Genomic DNA, 22,194 nt, shown 5'->3' on the forward strand with positions numbered 1-22,194 from the left:
TGCTGTACTGATGGTATACTAATCGCTCATACATACATCATACCTGCATTCTGCTGTACTGATGGTATACTAATCGCTCATCCATACATCACACCTGCATTCTCCTGTACTGATGGTATACTAATCGCTCATCCATACATGACACCTGCATTCTGCTGTACTGATTGTATACTAATCGCTCATCCATACATGACACCTGCATTCTCCTGTACTGATGGTATACTAATCGCTCATACAAACATCACACCTGCATTCTGCTGTACTGATGGTATACTAATCGCTCATATATACATCATACCTGCATTCTCCTGTACTGATTGTATACTAATCGCTCATCCATACTTCACACCTGCATTCTCCTGTACTGATGGTATACTAATCGCTCATACATACATGACACCTGCATTCTCCTGTACTGATGTTATACTAATCGCTCATCCATACATCACACCTGCATTCTCCTGTACTGATGTTATACTAATCGCTCATACATACATCACACCTGCATTCTCCTGTACTGAAGTTATACTAAACGCTCATACATACATCACACCTGCATTCTGCTGTACTGATTGTATACTAATCGCTCATACATACATCACACCTGCATTCTGCTGTACTGATTGTATAGTAATCGCTCATACATACATCACACCTGCATTCTCCTGTACTGATGGTATAGTAATCGCTCATACATACATCACACCTACATTCTCCTGTACTGATTGTATACTAATCGCTCATACATACATCACACCTGCATTCTGCTGTACTGATGGTATACTAATCGCTCATATATACATCACACCTGCATTCTCCTGTACTGATGGTATACTAATCACTCATACATACATCATACCTGCATTCTGCTGTACTGATGGTATACTAATCGCTCATACATACATCACACCTGCATTCTGCTGTACTGATGGTATACTAATCGCTCATACATACATCACACCTGCATTCTCCTGTACTGATTGTATACTAATCGCTCATACATACATCACACCTGCATTCTGCTGTACTGATTGTATACTAATCGCTCATCCATACATCACACCTGCATTCTCCTGTACTGATGGTATACTAATCGCTCATACATACATCACACCAGCATTCTGCTGTACTGATTAGATACTAATCGCTCATACATACATTACACCTGCATTCTGCTGTACTGATGTTATACTAATCGCTCATACATACATCACACCTGCATTCTCCTGTACTGATGGTATACTAATCACTCATACATACATCACACCTGCATTCTCCTGTACTGATGTTATACTAATCGCTCATACATACATCACACCTGCATTCTCCTGTACTGATGTTATACTAATCGCTCATACATACATCACACCTGCATTCTCCTGTACTGATGTTATACTAATCGCTCATACATACATCACACCTGCATTCTCCTGTACTGATGTTATACTAAACGCTCATACATACATCACACCTGCATTCTGCTGTACTGATGTTATACTAATCGCTCATCCATACATCACACCTGCATTCTCCTGTACTGATGGTATACTAATCGCTCATACATACATCACACCTGCATTCTCCTGTACTGATGGTATACTAATCGCTCATACATACATCACACCTGCATTCTCCTGTACTGATGGTATACTAATCGCTCATACATACATCACACCTTCATTCTCCTGTACTGATTGTATACTAATCGCTCATACATACATCACACCTGCATTCTCCTGTACTGATGGTATACTAATCGCTCATACATACATCACACCTTCATTCTCCTGTACTGATTGTATACTAATCGCTCATACATACATCACACCTACATTCCGCTGTACTGATTGTATACTAATCGCTCATACATACATCACACCTGCATTCTCCTGTACTGATGGTATAGTAATCGCTCATACATACATGACACCTGCATTCTGCTGTACTGATGGTATACTAATCGCTCATACATACATCACACCTGCATTCTGCTGTACTGATTGCATACTAATCGCTCATACATACATCACACCTGCATTCTGCTGTACTGATGGTATACTAATCGCTCATACATACATCATACCTGCATTCTGCTGTACTGATGGTATACTAATCGCTTATCCATACATCACACCTGCATTCTCCTGTACTGATGGTATACTAATCGCTCATACATACATCACACCTGCATTCCGCTGTACTGATTGTATACTAATCGCTCATACATACATCACACCTGCATTCCGCTGTACTGATTGTATACTAATCGCTCATACATACATCACACCTGCATTCTGCTGTACTGATGGTATACTAATCGCTCATCCATACATCACACCTGCATTCTGCTGTACTGATGGTATACTAATCGCTCATACATACATGACAACTGCATTCTCCTGTACTGATGGTATAGTAATCGCTCATCCATACATCACACCTGCATTCTCCTGTACTGATGTTATACTAATAGCTCATACATACATCACACCTGCATTCTCCTGTACTGATGTTATACTAATCGCTCATACATACATCACACCTGCATTCTCCTGTACTGATGTTATACTAATCGCTCATACATACATCACACCTGCATTCTCCTGTACTGATGTTATACTAAACGCTCATACATACATCACACCTGCATTCTGCTGTACTGATGTTATACTAATCGCTCATCCATACATCACACCTGCATTCTCCTGTACTGATGGTATACTAATCGCTCATACATACATCACACCTGCATTCTCCTGTACTGATGGTATACTAATCGCTCATACATACATCACACCTTCATTCTCCTGTACTGATGTTATACTAATCGCTCATCCATACATCACACCTGCATTCTCCTGTACTGATGTTATACTAATCGCTCATCCATACATCACACCTGCATTCTCCTGTACTGATGGTATACTAATCGCTCATACATACATCACACCTGCATTCTCCTGTACTGATGGTATACTAATCGCTCATACATACATCACACCTTCATTCTCCTGTACTGATTGTATACTAATCGCTCATACATACATCACACCTGCATTCTCCTGTACTGATGTTATACTAATCGCTCATACATACATCAAACCTTCATTCTCCTGTACTGATTGTATACTAATCGCTCATACATACATCACACCTGCATTCTCCTGTACTGATGTTATACTAATCGCTCATACATACATCACACCTTCATTCTCCTGTACTGATTGTATACTAATCGCTCATACATACATCACACCTGCATTCTCCTGTACTGATGGTATACTAATCGCTCATACATGCATCACACCTACATTCTCCTGTACTGATGTTATACTAATCGCTCATCCATACATCACACCTGCATTCTCCTGTACTGATGTTATACTAATCGCTCATACATACATCACACCTGCATTCTCCTGTACTGATGGTATACTAATCGCTCATACATACATCACACCTTCATTCTCCTGTACTGATTGTATACTAATCGCTCATACATACATCACACCTACATTCCGCTGTACTGATTGTATACTAATCGCTCATACATACATCACACCTGCATTCTCCTGTACTGATGGTATAGTAATCGCTCATACATACATGACACCTGCATTCTGCTGTACTGATGGTATACTAATCGCTCATACATACATCACACCTGCATTCTGCTGTACTGATTGCATACTAATCGCTCATACATACATCACACCTGCATTCTGCTGTACTGATGGTATACTAATCGCTCATACATACATCATACCTGCATTCTGCTGTACTGATGGTATACTAATCGCTCATCCATACATCACACCTGCATTCTCCTGTACTGATGGTATACTAATCGCTCATCCATACATGACACCTGCATTCTGCTGTACTGATTGTATACTAATCGCTCATCCATACATGACACCTGCATTCTCCTGTACTGATGGTATACTAATCGCTCATACAAACATCACACCTGCATTCTGCTGTACTGATGGTATACTAATCGCTCATACATACATCATACCTGCATTCTCCTGTACTGATTGTATACTAATCGCTCATCCATACTTCACACCTGCATTCTCCTGTACTGATGGTATACTAATCGCTCATACATACATGACACCTGCATTCTCCTGTACTGATGTTATACTAATCGCTCATCCATACATCACACCTGCATTCTCCTGTACTGATGTTATACTAATCGCTCATACATACATCACACCTGCATTCTCCTGTACTGAAATTATACTAAACGCTCATACATACATCACACCTGCATTCTGCTGTACTGATTGTATACTAATCGCTCATACATACATCACACCTGCATTCTTCTGTACTGATGGTATAGTAATCGCTCATACATACATCACACCTGCATTCTCCTGTACTGAAATTATACTAAACGCTCATACATACATCACACCTGCATTCTGCTGTACTGATTGTATAGTAATCGCTCATACATACATCACACCTGCATTCTCCTGTACTGATGGTATAGTAATCGCTCATACATACATCACACCTACATTCTCCTGTACTGATTGTATACTAATCGCTCATACATACATCACACCTGCATTCTGCTGTACTGATGGTATACTAATCGCTCATATATACATCACACCTGCATTCTCCTGTACTGATGGTATACTAATCACTCATACATACATCATACCTGCATTCTGCTGTACTGATGGTATACTAATCGCTCATACATACATCACACCTGCATTCTGCTGTACTGATGGTATACTAATCGCTCATACATACATCACACCTGCATTCTCCTGTACTGATTGTATACTAATCGCTCATACATACATCACACCTGCATTCTGCTGTACTGATTGTATACTAATCGCTCATCCATACATCACACCTGCATTCTCCTGTACTGATGGTATACTAATCGCTCATACATACATCACACCAGCATTCTGCTGTACTGATTAGATACTAATCGCTCATACATACATTACACCTGCATTCTGCTGTACTGATGTTATACTAATCGCTCATACATACATCACACCTGCATTCTCCTGTACTGATGGTATACTAATCACTCATACATACATCACACCTGCATTCTCCTGTACTGATGTTATACTAATCGCTCATACATACATCACACCTGCATTCTCCTGTACTGATGTTATACTAATCGCTCATACATACATCACACCTGCATTCTCCTGTACTGATGTTATACTAATCGCTCATACATACATCACACCTGCATTCTCCTGTACTGATGTTATACTAAACGCTCATACATACATCACACCTGCATTCTGCTGTACTGATGTTATACTAATCGCTCATCCATACATCACACCTGCATTCTCCTGTACTGATGGTATACTAATCGCTCATACATACATCACACCTGCATTCTCCTGTACTGATGTTATACTAATCGCTCATCCATACATCACACCTGCATTCTCCTGTACTGATGGTATACTAATCGCTCATACATACATCACACCTTCATTCTCCTGTACTGATGGTATACTAATCGCTCATACATACATCACACCAGCATTCTGCTGTACTGATGGTATACTAATCGCTCATACATACATCACACCTGCATTCTCCTGTACTGATGGTATACTAATCGCTCATACATACATCACACCTTCATTCTCCTGTACTGATTGTATACTAATCGCTCATACATACATCACACCTACATTCCGCTGTACTGATTGTATACTAATCGCTCATACATACATCACACCTGCATTCTCCTGTACTGATGGTATAGTAATCGCTCATACATACATCACACCTGCATTCTCCTGTACTGATGGTATACTAATCGCTCATACATACATCACACCTGCATTCTGCTGTACTGATTGCATACTAATCGCTCATACATACATCACACCTGCATTCTGCTGTACTGATGGTATACTAATCGCTCATACATACATCATACCTGCATTCTGCTGTACTGATGGTATACTAATCGCTCATCCATACATCACACCTGCATTCTCCTGTACTGATGGTATACTAATCGCTCATCCATACATGACACCTGCATTCTCCTGTACTGATGGTATACTAATCGCTCATCCATACATCACACCTGCATTCTCCTGTACTGATGGTATACTAATCGCTCATCCATACATGACACCTGCATTCTCCTGTACTGATGTTATACTAATCGCTCATACATACATCACACCTGCATTCTCCTGTACTGATGTTATACTAAACGCTCATACATACATCACACCTGCATTCTGCTGTACTGATGTTATACTAATCGCTCATCCATACATCACACCTGCATTCTCCTGTACTGATGGTATACTAATCGCTCATACATACATCACACCTGCATTCTCCTGTACTGATGTTATACTAATCGCTCATCCATACATCACACCTGCATTCTCCTGTACTGATGGTATACTAATCGCTCATACATACATCACACCTTCATTCTCCTGTACTGATGGTATACTAATCGCTCATACATACATCACACCAGCATTCTGCTGTACTGATGGTATACTAATCGCTCATACATACATCACACCTGCATTCTCCTGTACTGATGGTATACTAATCGCTCATACATACATCACACCTTCATTCTCCTGTACTGATTGTATACTAATCGCTCATACATACATCACACCTACATTCCGCTGTACTGATTGTATACTAATCGCTCATACATACATCACACCTGCATTCTCCTGTACTGATGGTATAGTAATCGCTCATACATACATCACACCTGCATTCTCCTGTACTGATGGTATACTAATCGCTCATACATACATCACACCTGCATTCTGCTGTACTGATTGCATACTAATCGCTCATACATACATCACACCTGCATTCTGCTGTACTGATGGTATACTAATCGCTCATACATACATCATACCTGCATTCTGCTGTACTGATGGTATACTAATCGCTCATCCATACATCACACCTGCATTCTCCTGTACTGATGGTATACTAATCGCTCATCCATACATGACACCTGCATTCTCCTGTACTGATGGTATACTAATCGCTCATCCATACATCACACCTGCATTCTCCTGTACTGATGGTATACTAATCGCTCATACAAACATCACACCTGCATTCTGCTGTACTGATGGTATACTAATCGCTCATACATACATCACACCTGCATTCTGCTGTACTGATTGTATACTAATCGCTCATCCATACATCACACCTGCATTCTCCTGTACTGATGGTATACTAATCGCTCATACAAACATCACACCTGCATTCTGCTGTACTGATGGTATACTAATCGCTCATACATACATCATACCTGCATTCTGCTGTACTGATGGTATACTAATCGCTCATACAAACATCACACCTGCATTCTGCTGTACTGATGGTATACTAATCGCTCATACATACATCATACCTGCATTCTGCTGTACTGATTGTATACTAATCGCTCATACATACATCACACCTGCATTCTCCTGTACTGATGTTATACTAATCGCTCATACATACATCACACCTGCATTCTGCTGTACTGATTGTATACTAATCGCTCATACATACATCACACCTTCATTCTCCTGTACTGATTGTATACTAATCGCTCATACATACATCACACCTGCATTCTGCTGTACTGATGGTATACTAATCGCTCATACATACATCACACCTTCATTCTCCTGTACTGATTGTATACTAATCGCTCATACATACATCACACCTGCATTCTGCTGTACTGATGGTATACTAATCGCTCATACATACATCACACCTGCATTCTGCTGTACTGATGGTATACTAATCGCTCATACATACATCACACCTTCATTCTCCTGTACTGATTGTATACTAATCGCTCATACATACATCACACCTGCATTCTCCTGTACTGATGGTATAGTAATCGCTCATACATACATCACACCTGCATTCTCCTGTACTGATGGTATACTAATCGCTCATCCATACATCACACCTGCATTCCGCTGTACTGATTGTATACTAATCGCTCATCCATACATCACACCTGCATTCTCTTGTACTGATGGTATACTAATCGCTCATACATACAGTACAGACCAAAAGTTTGGACACACCTTCTCATTTAAAGAATTATCTGTATTTTCATGACTATGAAAATTATACATTCACACTGAAGGCATCAAAACTATGAATTAACACATGTGGAATTATATACTTAAAAAAAAAGTGTGAAACAACTGAAAATATGTCTTATATTCTAGGTTCTTCAAAGTAGCCACCTTTTGCTTTAATGACTGCTTTGTGCACTCTTGGCATTCTCTTGATGAGCTTCAAGAGGTAGTCACCGGAAATGGTCTTCCACCAATCTTGAAGGAGTTCCCAGAGATGCTTAGCACTTGTTGGCCCTTTTGCCTTCACTTTGCGGTCCAGCTCACCCCAAACCATCTCGATTGGGTTCAGGTCTGGTGACTGTGGAAGCCAGGTCATCTGGCGTAGCACACCATCACTCTCCTTCTTGGTCAAATAGCCCTTACACAGCCTGGAGGTGTGTTTGGCATCATTGTCCTGTTGAAAAATAAATGATGGTCCAACTAAACGCAAACCGGATGGAATAGCATGCCGCTGCAAGATGCTGTGGTAGCCATGCTGGTTCAGTATGCCTTCAATTTTGAATAAATTCCCAACAGTGTCACCAGCAAAGCACGCCCACACCATTACACCTCCTCCTCCATGCTTCACGGTGGGAACCAGGCATGTAGAGTCCATCCGTTCACCTTTTCTGTGTCGCACAAAGACACGGTGGTTGGAACCAAAGATCTCAAATTTGGACTCATCAGACCAAACACACAGATTTCCACTGGTCTAATGTCCATTCCTTGTGTTCTTGAGCCCAAACAAGTCTCTTCTGCTTGTTGCCTGCCCATAGCAGTGGTTTCCTAGCAGCTATTTTACCATGAAGGCCAGCTGCACAAAGTCTCCTCTTAACAGTTGTTGAACAGATGTGTCTGCTGCGAGAACTCTGTGTGGCATTGACCTGGTCTCTAATCAGAGCCGTTGTTAACCGGCGATTTCTGAGGCTGGTGACTCGGATAAACTTATCCTCAGAAGCAGAGGTGACTTTTGGTCTTCCTTTCCTGGGGCGGTCCTCATGTGAGCCAGTTTCTTTGTAGCGCTTGATGGTTTTTGCAACTGCACTTGGGGACACTTTCAAAGTTTTCCCAATTTTTCACACTGACTGACCTTCATTTCTTAAAGTAATGATGGCCACTCATTTTTCTTTACTTAGAATTTGTATTATGACAAGAAAAAAGCAGCTAACAGTCTATTCAGTAGGACTATCAACTGTGTATCCACCTGACTTCTGCACAACACAACTGATGGTCCCAACCCCATTTATAAGGCAAGAAATCCCACTTATTAAACCTGACAGGGCACACCTGTGAAGTGAAAACCATTTCCGGTGACTACCTCTTGAAGCTCATCAAGAGAATGGCAAGAGTGTGCAAAGCAGTCATCAAAGCAAAAGGTGGCTACTTTGAAGAACCTAGAATATAAGACATATTTTCAGTTGTTTCATACTTTTTTGTTAAGTATATAATTCCACATGTGTTAATTCATAGTTTTGATGCCTTCAGTGTGAATGTACAATTTTCATAGTCATGAATATACAAAAAAATCTTTAAATGAGAAGGTGTGTCCAAACTTTTGGTCTGTACTGTACATCACACCTGCATTCTCCTGTACTGATGGTATACTAATCGCTCATACATACATCACACCTGCATTCTGCTGTACTGATGTTATACTAATCGCTCATACATACATCACACCTGCATTCTCCTGTACTGATGGTATACTAATCGCTCACACATACATCACACCTGCATTCTCCTGTACTGATGGTATACTAATCGCTCATACATACATCACACCTGCATTCTCCTGTACTGATTGTATACTAAACGCCCATACAAACATCACACCTGCATTCTGCTGTACTGATTGTATACTAATCGCTCATACATACATCACACCTTCATTCTCCTGTACTGATTGTATACTAATCGCTCATACATACATCACACCTGCATTCTCCTGTACTGATTGTATACTAAGCGCTCATCCATACTTCACACCTGCATTCTCCTGTACTGATGGTATACTAATCACTCATACATACATCATACCTGCATTCTGCTGTACTGATGGTATACTAATCGCTCATACATACATCACACCTGCATTCTCCTGTACTGATTGTATACTAATCGCTCATACATACATCACACCTGCATTCTCCTGTACTGATTGTATACTAAGCGATCATCCATACTTCACACCTGCATTCTCCTGTACTGATGTTATACTAATCACTCATACATACATCATACCTGCATTCTGCTGTACTGATGGTATACTAATCGCTCATACATACATCACACCTGCATTCTCCTGTACTGATGGTATACTAATCACTCATACATACATCATACCTGCATTCTGCTGTACTGATGGTATACTAATAGCTCATACATACATCACACCTGCATTCTCCTGTACTGATTGTATACTAAGCGCTCATACATACATCACACCTGCATTCTGCTGTACTGATTGTATACTAATCGCTCATACATACATCACACCTTCATTCTCCTGTACTGATTGTATACTAATCGCTCATACATACATCACACCAGCATTCTGCTGTACTGATTGTATGCTAATCGCTCATACATACATCACACCTGCATTCTGCTGTACTGATTGTATACTAATCGCTCATACATACATCACACCTACATTCCGCTGTACTGATTGTATACTAATCGCTCATACATACTTCACACCTGCATTCTCCTGTACTGATGGTATAGTAATCGCTCATACATACATGACACCTGCATTCTGCTGTACTGATGGTATACTAATCGCTCATACATACATCACACCTGCATTCTGCTGTACTGATGGTATACTAATCGCTCATCCATACATCACACCTGCATTCTCCTGTACTGATGGTATACTAATCGCTCATACATACATCACACCTGCATTCTGCTGTACTGATGGTATACTAATCGCTCATACATACATCACACCTGCATTCTCCTGTACTGATTGTATACTAATCGCTCATACATACATCACACCTGCATTCTCCTGTACTGATGGTATACTAATCGCTCATACATACATCACACCTGCATTCCGCTGTACTGATTGTATACTAATCGCTCATACATACATCACACCTGCATTCCGCTGTACTGATTGTATACTAATCGCTCATCCATACATCACACCTGCATTCTCCTGTACTGATGGTATACTAAACGCTCATACATACATCACACCTGCATTCTGCTGTACTGATTGTATACTAATCGCTCATACATACATCACACCTGCATTCTCCTGTACTGATTGTATACTAAGCGCTCATACATACATCACACCTGCATTCTGCTGTACTGATGGTATACTAATCGCTCATACATACATCACACCTGCATTCTCCTGTACTGATGTTATACTAATCGCTCATCCATACTTCACACCTGCATTCTCCTGTACTGATGTTATACTAATCGCTCATACATACATCATACCTGCATTCTGCTGTACTGATGGTATACTAATCGCTCATACATACATCACACCTGCATTCTCCTGTACTGATGGTATACTAATCACTCATACATACATCATACCTGCATTCTGCTGTACTGATGGTATACTAATCGTTCATACATACATCACACCTGCATTCTCCTGTACTGATTGTATACTAAGCGCTCATACATACATCACACCTGCATTCTGCTGTACTGATTGTATACTAATCGCTCATACATACATCACACCTTCATTCTCCTGTACTGATTGTATACTAATCGCTCATACATACATCACACCTACATTCTGCTGTACTGATGTTATACTAATCGCTCATACATACATCACACCTGCATTCTCCTGTACTGATGGTATACTAATCGCTCATACATACATCATACCTGCATTCTCCTGTACTGATGGTATACTAATCGCTCATACATACATCACACCTACATTCCGCTGTACTGATTGTATACTAATCGCTCATACATACTTCACACCTGCATTCTCCTGTACTGATGGTATAGTAATCGCTCATACATACATCACACCTGCATTCTTCTGTATTGATGGTATACTAATCGCTCATACATACATCACACCTGCATTCTCCTGTACTGATGGTATAGTAATCGCTCATACATACTTCACACCTGCATTCTCCTGTACTGATGGTATAGTAATCGCTCATACATACATGACACCTGCATTCTGCTGTACTGATGGCATACTAATCGCTCATACATACATCACACCTGCATTCTCCTGTACTGATGGTATACTAATCGCTCATACATGCATCACACCTACATTCTGCTGTACTGATTAGTATACAATCGCTCATACATACATCACACCTGCATTCTGCTGTACTGATTGTATACTAATCGCTCATACATACTTCACACCTGCATTCTCCTGTACTGATGGTATACTAATAGCTCATACATACATCACACCTACATTCTGCTGTACTGATTGTATACTAATCGCTCATACATACTTCACACCTGCATTCTCCTGTACTGATGGTATAGTAATCGCTCATACATACATGACACCTGCATTCTGCTGTACTGATGGTATACTAATCGCTCATACATACATCACACCTGCATTCTCCTGTACTGATGGTATACTAATCGCTCATCCATACATCACACCTGCATTCTGCTGTACTGATGGTATACTAATCGCTCATACATGCATCACACCTACATTCTGCGGTACTGATTGTATACTAATTGCTCATACATACTTCACACCTGCATTCTGCTGTACTGATGGTATACTAATCGCTCATACATACATCACACCTGCATTCTCCTGTACTGATGTTATACTAATCGCTCATACATACATCACACCTGCATTCTCCTGTACTGATTGTATACTAATCGCTCATACATACATCACACCTACATTCTGCTGTACTGATTGTATGCTAAACGCTCATACATACATGACACCTGCATTCTCCTGTACTGATGGTATAGTAATCGCTCATACATACATCACACCTGCATTCTCCTGTACTGATGTTATACTAATCGCTCATACATACATCACACCTGCATTCTGCTGTACTGATTGTATACTAATCACTCATACATACATCACACCAACATTCCCCTGTACTGATGGTATACTAATAGCTCATACATACATCACACCTGCATTCTGCTGTACTGATTGTATACTAATCACTCATACATACATCACACCAACATTCCCCTGTACTGATTGTATACTAATCACTCATACATACATCACACCAACATTCCCCTGTACTGATGTTATACTAATCGCTCATCCATACATCACACCTGCATTCTCCTGTACTGATGGTATACTAATCGCTCATACATACATCACACCTGCATTCTGCTGTACTGATGGTATACTAATCGCTCATACATACATCACACCTGCATTCTCCTGTACTGATGGTATACTAATCGCTCATACATACATCACACCTGCATTCTGCTGTATTGATGGTATACTAATCGCTCATCCATACATCACACCTGCATTCTGCTGTATTGATGGTATACTAATCGCTCATCCATACATCACACCTGCATTCTCCTGTACTGATGGTATACTAATCGCTCATCCATACATCACACCTGCATTCTCCTGTACTGATGGTATACTAATGTGAAGTCCTACAACATGAGAAAGAAACATAATCTATGCCATTTGTTAAATACACAGTCATGCAAACAGTAACTTTAGATTGTGCTGCTCAAAAAATAAAGGTCAAATGTAACAAGGAGAAGACTTAAACTTGACAACATTCTTGTCTATGACGTCTAATCTGGGACCCTGGGGACAGACCCACGTGCCCACCACTCTTTAAATTGAAGAATGGTGTTGACGCCATAACCCTCAATGTACATCAATGATCCTCGAAAGTTCTGAAGTTGTTTGCTGTCAAAACAATGTACAGTATATATACAGATTTTGGGGATACTAAATCAGGAGATGTATATGTGGCGCCCCTGAGGGTTCGGTCGCCACAGAGGTACTGCATCTCACCCAGAGGTGTGGTATCTCACTCTCAGGTAAGGAAGGAGTACGGCTCAGGACCCTAACACCTGCATTCATTACACCACACTTCAGAGGGCAGGGCGAGATTGCTCCTACGGGAGAGCACAGTCCCTGGTCCCTAGCTGGAGTGGGGGGGGGAACCTAGTAAAGGTTAACCATGTAGTGGGTGTGGGTGGAGGACGTAGTTAAGGGAGCACATAGAAGAAAGATGTAAAATAAGACACCATCTTAGATCAGTGTGTTCAGTCAGAGGAGGAGAAGAGACAGGAGCAGAGGCTCTGTACGAGCTTTGCTCCAGAGGCGGGCCTGGACAGTGAGGCCCAAGCCTGGGAGGAGAAGGAGAGAAGAGAGGAGAGGGAACAGGAAGGCTCCAGGAACAGAAGAAGGGACCCTAGGGGTAAGGGCCATGCAGAAGGCCACCCGTACGCCCGCATCTACCGGGAGGTGGAGGGGTCAGGCTGCATACAGGGTACCGGATTCCTCAACTAGCAAAAGATTGTACATCTTAACTAGAAACCGGAGGCTGCAGTATTTCAAGTCCTGCAGCCAACATTCCATACCAGTCTCACCTGGAAGGTAGCTACATAGGACCCAGGGGACGGAACAGACTTCGCCCGCTAAGGCCCGCAGATACTGGACTGGGACACTTGGTATGAGGTTCAGGGAGACAGCCAGAGAGAGGACACAGAAGGGGTTCCTGCTAAGTACTCCGGAGGCATCTGAGGGTGGACTGAACCCCTCACTGAGTAAACGTAGCACGACGTGGACAGTTGTACTGAGCTCTGTAACTTGGACTACAATAACCGTGAGTAAAGACCCAGAGGACTGCACCACCTTGTCTCTGTGTTTCTTGCTGCGCCATCACTCCCTGCACTAAAACGCCCAGCACAACCTGCAACAACATCTACACTGCCCTGGAGCTAGCTCTTCCTGTGGAGAGCCACACCATCCCTGCTGCAGTAACATTAGCTTCAGAAGACTGCTCCGCAGCTGCTCCCTTTAGCCGCACTACACAGGTGGCGTCACGAACTCTATAAAAACTCTATAAATCCCCTATACATAACCCCTTTTATTGACCGCCCTGGGTCATGGACCGGGTCACCGCCACTGTGACATTCCCCCAGCATCTACAGGCCCGGCACCGGGTGCCCCACGGCCCAGGGGGCACGTCATACTTGCTATATATGTCCATGAGTGGCCAGATGACCCCTATGAGAGCTTTGCTAGTTTGTCACGACATTGACATGAGTTTCTTTTGTGAGAAATTGGTGGAAAGTGCCAGCAACACCGATCTTTTATCTTTAAAGGGAACATGTCAGAAACTTTTATCCTTCCAAACCATTAATATGATTGTGTAGCTCTTTAAAAAATCAGCCAATTGATCCCTTTATGACCCCCAAATCACTGCTCCAGCAGAAATCACATTTTGAAGCTGTGTCTGGAAGTGCATTAGAGGCGTGACGATGCACTTCTAGCTTCTCAGTCTCTGCTGTATTTCGTACCTAGCAGCACTTTCCCCTGGCTGATTGACAGGTTGGGGGGTGAAGGGTGCTGCTAGGTAGGAAATCTAGTGTGAGGCCGAGAAGCAAGAAGTGCATCACCACTCCCTAATGCACTTCCAAACTTCCAAATGCGATTTTGCTTCTGGAGCAGTGCAATGGGGTCATGAGGGGATTGACTGACTTAGCCTTATTATGAGTGTGTAGCCCTTTAAAAGATATGTGCCCACGTTGCAGAAATGAAGCAGAAAATTTCTGCTTCATTTCTGCATGTCCTTTCCCGGAAAAACGCTTGCGGAATTTGGCAAGCGTTTTTCGCACGTTTTAGAAGCGTTTGTCACATGCGGAATTGCCTTGTGTTTTTTATTGCAATTCCGCATGCGTAAACACAAAATTAATGGACATGCTGCGGATTTTTGAGCGCATCAAAAACGCTGTGGAAAAATCCGCAGCATGGGCATTGAAATTGCGGATTCTCATTGGGGACCATGGGGGGCGGATTACCAAGCGTTTACAGTGCGGAAATTCCGCAGCATATAAGCTTGTAAAACGCTACGTGGGCACATACCCTACTGGTTTGGAAAGGTAAGCATTACTAACAGGTTCCCTTTAACGGGTTTTCCTTCACATGAAAGCCACATTCACACGATCAGTATGTGCTCAATATTTTACATAAGCCAAAATCAGGAGTGGAACAATCAGAGGAAAAGTATAATAGAAACACGTCATCACTTCTGTATTTTTCACCCACTCACTGATGTAAAATTCAGACCAAATACTGTACGTGTGAACGTGGCCTGAGGGTTCACTCAGACTGCCGTATATTCTCTCATGCGAGAGAATCAGGACAATTATGCTAATGACACTTGGCTGAAACTCCTTTAGTGTGATCCGATTTTCTCGCATGAGAGAATTGTATTACAGGTGCAAAGAAGATGGAGAACTTCTCTATTCTCTGTGTCTGCGGATGTCAAACTGCACTCAGATAACATCCGAGTGCAGTCAGATGTTTCACACGCACCCGCATAGACTTGTATGGTGTGCGTGATCCAAATATCGGACCCACTCGATTGTTTTCTCATGCCGAATCGGGAAACATCGGATAGCACTCAGCCGTATTATGCGCCAGTGTGTGTGAGCCCTAATACGGATGACCTATCCTCTGGAAAGTCCATCACTATCAGATCGTTGGGGGTCTGACACCCAAAACTCCCACCGATCAGCTGTTTGCAGCAATGGCAAAGACCGGAAGCAAACAGTGTATGGATCAGAACACTGCTGGCTGCAGGGGACTGCAAATCAGTTCCGATTTTTTTTAACAGGTCTATCAATATCAAAGTAGTAGAAAATCCCTTTAATTCAGTTAAATTGTAAAGAAGTCACAACACTATAGCAATGGCAGGAGAATGAGCACATTTATTCACCCATAACACACTGACATTTCAGCTCTCCAGAACTATTTTCATGCTATTGCTCCATACCCCATGCACTTCACGTCTGTACACACAGATACCGGCCGGTGACTGGATCGTGCAGCTTTGTGTGTACTGCCTTTTCTTTATCAGAGACGGCTGGACTAGTGTACAAAACAACCACTTTTACCTCTTGAGTCGCCCCTACCTCCCAAAGCAGGGTTCTCAAGACTAGTGGTTGGATTATGTTTTACTCTATAATGCCTGAAACTGTTGTACATGTCCCCTATGAATTGTAGAGAGCTGCGGAATATGTTGGTGTTCTAGAAATAAAGATTATTATTAAGAATATTATCAAGTAATGGGAAGGAATAAGTTCAGTTGTAGCAACAGCCTTTGCTAATCCAAACAGTAAGAATTTACTAACAGATGTAAACCAGACAACAATGAATCATTTTTGGCACTGGACTCATACACAACGGTGGTTTCTATCTGGAGGGCAAAACCAGTTTTGTTGTTTTTCCAGAAGAGTCCGAAATATATGGAAAACTCCTGTGTTGAGATTAGGTTTGGAAGCAGAATGCAGGGTCCATACCAGGATAATGATAATTTGGGGATGATCTCATTACAGTGTTATTCTATACTAGGGCTATGTTCACACACACACAGTGCTGTTCGCTGGGGTTTCTGTTGGAATCCCCGAAAATAGGATTCTGATGGAAACCCTGACAGGGCTATTCGCTAATATGGAGTTATTTTGGACACTATCTGACCTCAGTCCTGGCAGTGTTCGTCTTTTTCTGACATGAGTAAAATTGTGGCAGACCAAGTTTTTGCTCATGACTGACAACGATGAACATTATTGCTAAAGAGGCCAGACAGTCAAAATGACTCCATCGGCCTCACATTAGTGTCAGGGCGGTGTTGGGATATCCTTCAGAATCCTGCCCTAATGCATGCGGGTGAACGTAGACTATCAAGGCTCTTGATCTATTTCCTTTGGTTTGATAACCCTTTAAAAAAGGTATAAACTATAAGCCCCTCTTTTTATATATCAAGCATTGTATTTAATTGTCACCAAATTATAGCATAAGTACGGATTTTGCTTCTAAGGTTAATTTCCCACAATGATTTTTTTGAGAAGTTTTTGATGCGGAGTATTTTTTGCTGCACAAAAAAAAACGAAGGGTCTTACAGTTCCAGCAAAGTGGATGGGAGTCAGAGAATCTCACACCCCATGTGATTTTTTTCAGGCAGCGTAAACTGACCTGCGGTGCCTGTTTGAAATCTACAACATGTCAATTTCTCTTGCAAGTACGCTGAGTTTTATGTGCGGATTTTCCCCATAGACTTGCATTAGATGTGGAAAATCCGCAGGTAAAAAACACATATATATGTTTACTGCATTTCTGCTGCCGAAACGCACTAAACATGCACATGATCCGCACATGACTGTGTCAATAAAGCTTTGCTAATGCCATATACTAAGAAGTATCAAAAACAAAGCAGCTTTATTTAAAACATGACATACGAAAGAGACAAAAAATGCAGGGTCAGAACGTGATTGAATTGCATGTAAAAGATGCACTCAAAAGTTCAATTAAATAAAATGCAAATAATATAATTCAGCAATCAGGTGAAGAAATTCTGCAACATCAAATACTCATTGTGGGAACGCAGTCTTAACTTTATGTCGCCAAAGGCAGAAGAGGATCTACTAGGAAAGAGAAGTCCGTGTCTTTCCTTTATGTGTGACACTGGTGACTTGTGAGATAACCCTGGAGCAAATCATGGACCGAGTTTACTAAAATATAACATATTTTTGGTATATAATACAGACCTACATACAAAGCAACTAACATCAGGGCTTCATAATCTAAATAGCTCTGACGTCTGCCAGAAACGTATCAGACTGACTTATTTTACATAGATTTGGCACCATTTCTGCTATATTTGCTGATTTTAAAATGCTTCCTTACCATATTCTTGATACATGGCCCAGATATGCAGATATTGTAGAAGAAGAACTATAAAATAAAATCTTCCGCTCACACAGGGCTTACAAATAAAGTCAAAATACGGTGTATTGTTGCCTTATTCTTATATTGAGGAGAGATCGGGAGGATTCATTCCAGGAAGGTTCAGTTTAGAGGACTAATAAATTATAGAAATCAACAAAGAGCAATTCCCCATTATATTGCCATTATAGCATCCCCTCTTATACAAGCAAGAATGTCCCAATAACACACAAGACGAATCAATAATATTTATTCTCTGCTTTCTGGTGAAATATAGTATTTAGCTACATGTATCTGGCTATGTCATATAAGTACGCATCTATATCTATCAGCCAGATCTCATACAAATTACCTCTTTATTTCATTTAATTATTTATCTTTTTATCATAATTATATATATATATCTATCTATCTATCTGTTTATCCATTTATACTCCTATCATCCATTTCTCATATCTATGTAACATTTGTTATTTCTATCTTTCACATATCTATCATTATATTGATCTATTTAATATCTCCCTATGTAATGTCTTTCTCATATCTATATATTGATCTATATCATATCTATATTTTTATCATTCTATCCATCTGTCATATCTATCATATAGTGATCTATCTATATGTCCATTTCTCTCCCTATCATCCACATCTATGTAATGTCAGCCATTTCTATTTTTCACATATCTATATCTAGCCATATTCTGTCGATCTATCTAATATGTATTGTCTATTTTTTCATTTCTATTGATCTATATCATATAATTTTCTCTTTTTTTCTATCCATCTATATTCCTATTCTATCTATCTGTGACACCAGTTTCTCACTTGGTCGCCCACTGGCCAGGTTCCTGTGTGGTGACCCTGATGAGAATTTCTTCTCGCCCCTTTGAGCCCCAGGACAAAGGATGTGACGCTTTATGGATCGGTCATAATTATTAAACCAAACGAAGGCAGTGATAATCACGATAGTCACGATACACAACGCTAGTCGCGATACACACGATCTCCATAGCTCTCAGGAGGTTTCATCTCTGCCCACAACATCCAACAATAAAACGAGAGCAGTCGCGGGCACAATCCTTCGCCGCCTGTACCCGATGACACATATGGGGTCTACTCTGCTCCTGTCCCGTAAGGTAAAAGTAACAAGTGTCCACTAGCGCTCGGTGCACACACAGCGCTTGTATGTAATGTCGCGCATCTCTTACCTCGGCCAGTTCATCTGCTTCTGTAATATTCGCCCACATAGAAGTATAATCCACGTCTGCATCCATGGAGGAAGCTGCTGCCCAGCCAGCCTGGGTATCACTTGTAGTCAGGCAGTGAGGAGCCGGCGGTGACTGCCGCTCTGCCCATCCCGGTACCGCACACAGCACAGTGCAGGCGGTGGGGAGCCGCAGCTTATAACCGCTGTGGGCGTGGCCTACACTGAGGAGACTGAGGCGGAAGATCACTGAGGTGACCGAGGCAGGGGTACTGCAGCCTGACTGACTGCTCCGGTCACTGCAGACCCCAATAATGGTGACCCAGTCATCTCTCCCCATACACACAGGGGGTCTTGCTGCCTGACTGACTGCTCGGGTCACTGCAGACCTCAGTAATATAACAGTGAACCAGTCATCTCTCCCTATACACAGACAGGAGGTCCTGCAGCCTGACTGGTCACTGCAGACCCCAATAATGGTGGCCCAGTCATCTCTCCCCATACATAGTCAGGGAGTCCTGCAGCCTGACTGACTGCTCGGGTCACTGCAGACCCCAATAATGGTGACCCAGTCATCTCTCCCCATACACACAGGGGGTCTTGCTGCCTGACTGACTGCTCGGGTCATTGCAGACCCCAGTAATATAACAGTGAACCAGTCATCTCTCCCCATACACAGACAGGGGCTCCTGCTGCCTGCCTGACTGCTCGGGTCACTGCAGACCCCAGTAATATAATGGTGACCCAGTCATCTCTACCCATACACACAGGGGTTCCTGCTGGCTGACTGACTGCTGGGGTCACTGCAGACCCTAATAATGGTCACCCAGTCATCTGTCCCCGTACATAGACAGGGGGGGGGGGTCCTGCTGCCTGACTGACTGCTCTCGTCACTGCAGACCCCAGTAATGGTGACCCAGTCATCTCTCCCCATAAACAGACAGGTGTACCTTAACACTTTGTATCCCAGCTGACAGCCCAAAATAAAATATATATAACTGATCCTCAGAATGGACCAGATGAATCCATGTCTCCTCACAGTCTGATATTAAAGGGGTTTTATGTCAATAATGCCAGCTTTTTGTATATTGAAAATTAATTAAAGTTCCCCATATATTCTGTCACAGTTTTCAATATTCCTGCTTGTTGTCATCAAATAGGGCCACTCAGCCTGATGTATAAAAGCAAGGAATAACTCCATTTTTCTTTGTTACATAGGTTAAAACAAAATACCTAGGTCCATGAAGTTCAACCTTCCTGCATCAGTTATACATTCTCTATCGCTAGATTATTTCTAACCCCCAATGCCATTTTTCCTGAGGAAGTTGTCCATGTTGGTATATGCAACAGTTGTGGACTTCTTTGTTTGTGTGAAGGAGGACTTTGTGTTGATCTGACAGAAGATGGCGATGTTGTGTAAAGTTTCCTTGTTTACTGTATTGCAAAAAGGAAAAAAGTCTCTCTTGTATTTTCTGTTTTGCACTTACTTCCTGGGCCAGTACTGTGTGACTGTGCGTTTTTTCCTTTACCTCATGTTCTGAGAAGTAAAAGCTTGTTATCCCATGTAATCTGCTCTGTGAAGTTTCTACTGCAACTGTGGATATCCAGAAGCTGTGCAACAGTCCAGCCCTTTTTTGAAAGCTGTTATAGTGTCTGCCATCACTACCTCTTGTGGTCGGCATTCCACAGTCTGCTCTGACTGTAAATAACCTTTTCCTATTTAGCTGTCAAAATCGCAATTCCTCCACCTGTTGAATTTCCCTTCATCCTTAGTATGTTCTTTGGAAGGAATAAGTCATGTGCTAGTCCTTTGTACTGACCACACATATATTTATACATGTAAATCAGATCTCCTCTAAGGTGTCGTTTTT

At 41.7% G+C, this 22,194-nt stretch overlaps 1 protein-coding gene across 1 annotated transcript in view; it reads right to left on the reverse strand.

Annotated features, from left to right (window-relative positions):
- Positions 1 to 20,532, reverse strand: part of TMEM116 (transmembrane protein 116) — a 122,554-nt gene extending 102,022 nt beyond the window's left edge. The window contains exon 1 of the mRNA XM_073676348.1: positions 20,328 to 20,532. Within this exon, the coding sequence (XP_073532449.1) occupies positions 20,328 to 20,393 (66 nt within the window). The 5' untranslated portion in view covers positions 20,394 to 20,532. The remainder of the gene's footprint in view (positions 1 to 20,327) is intronic.
- Between the last annotated feature and the right edge of the window lie 1,662 nt (positions 20,533 to 22,194).

The sequence above is a fragment of the Phyllobates terribilis genome, unplaced genomic scaffold, assembly GCF_046119375.1.
Source record: "Phyllobates terribilis strain yellow unplaced genomic scaffold, ASM4611937v1 Scaffold_1__5_contigs__length_1240528914, whole genome shotgun sequence".
In the NCBI taxonomy this organism is placed as follows: Eukaryota; Metazoa; Chordata; class Amphibia; order Anura; family Dendrobatidae; genus Phyllobates; species Phyllobates terribilis.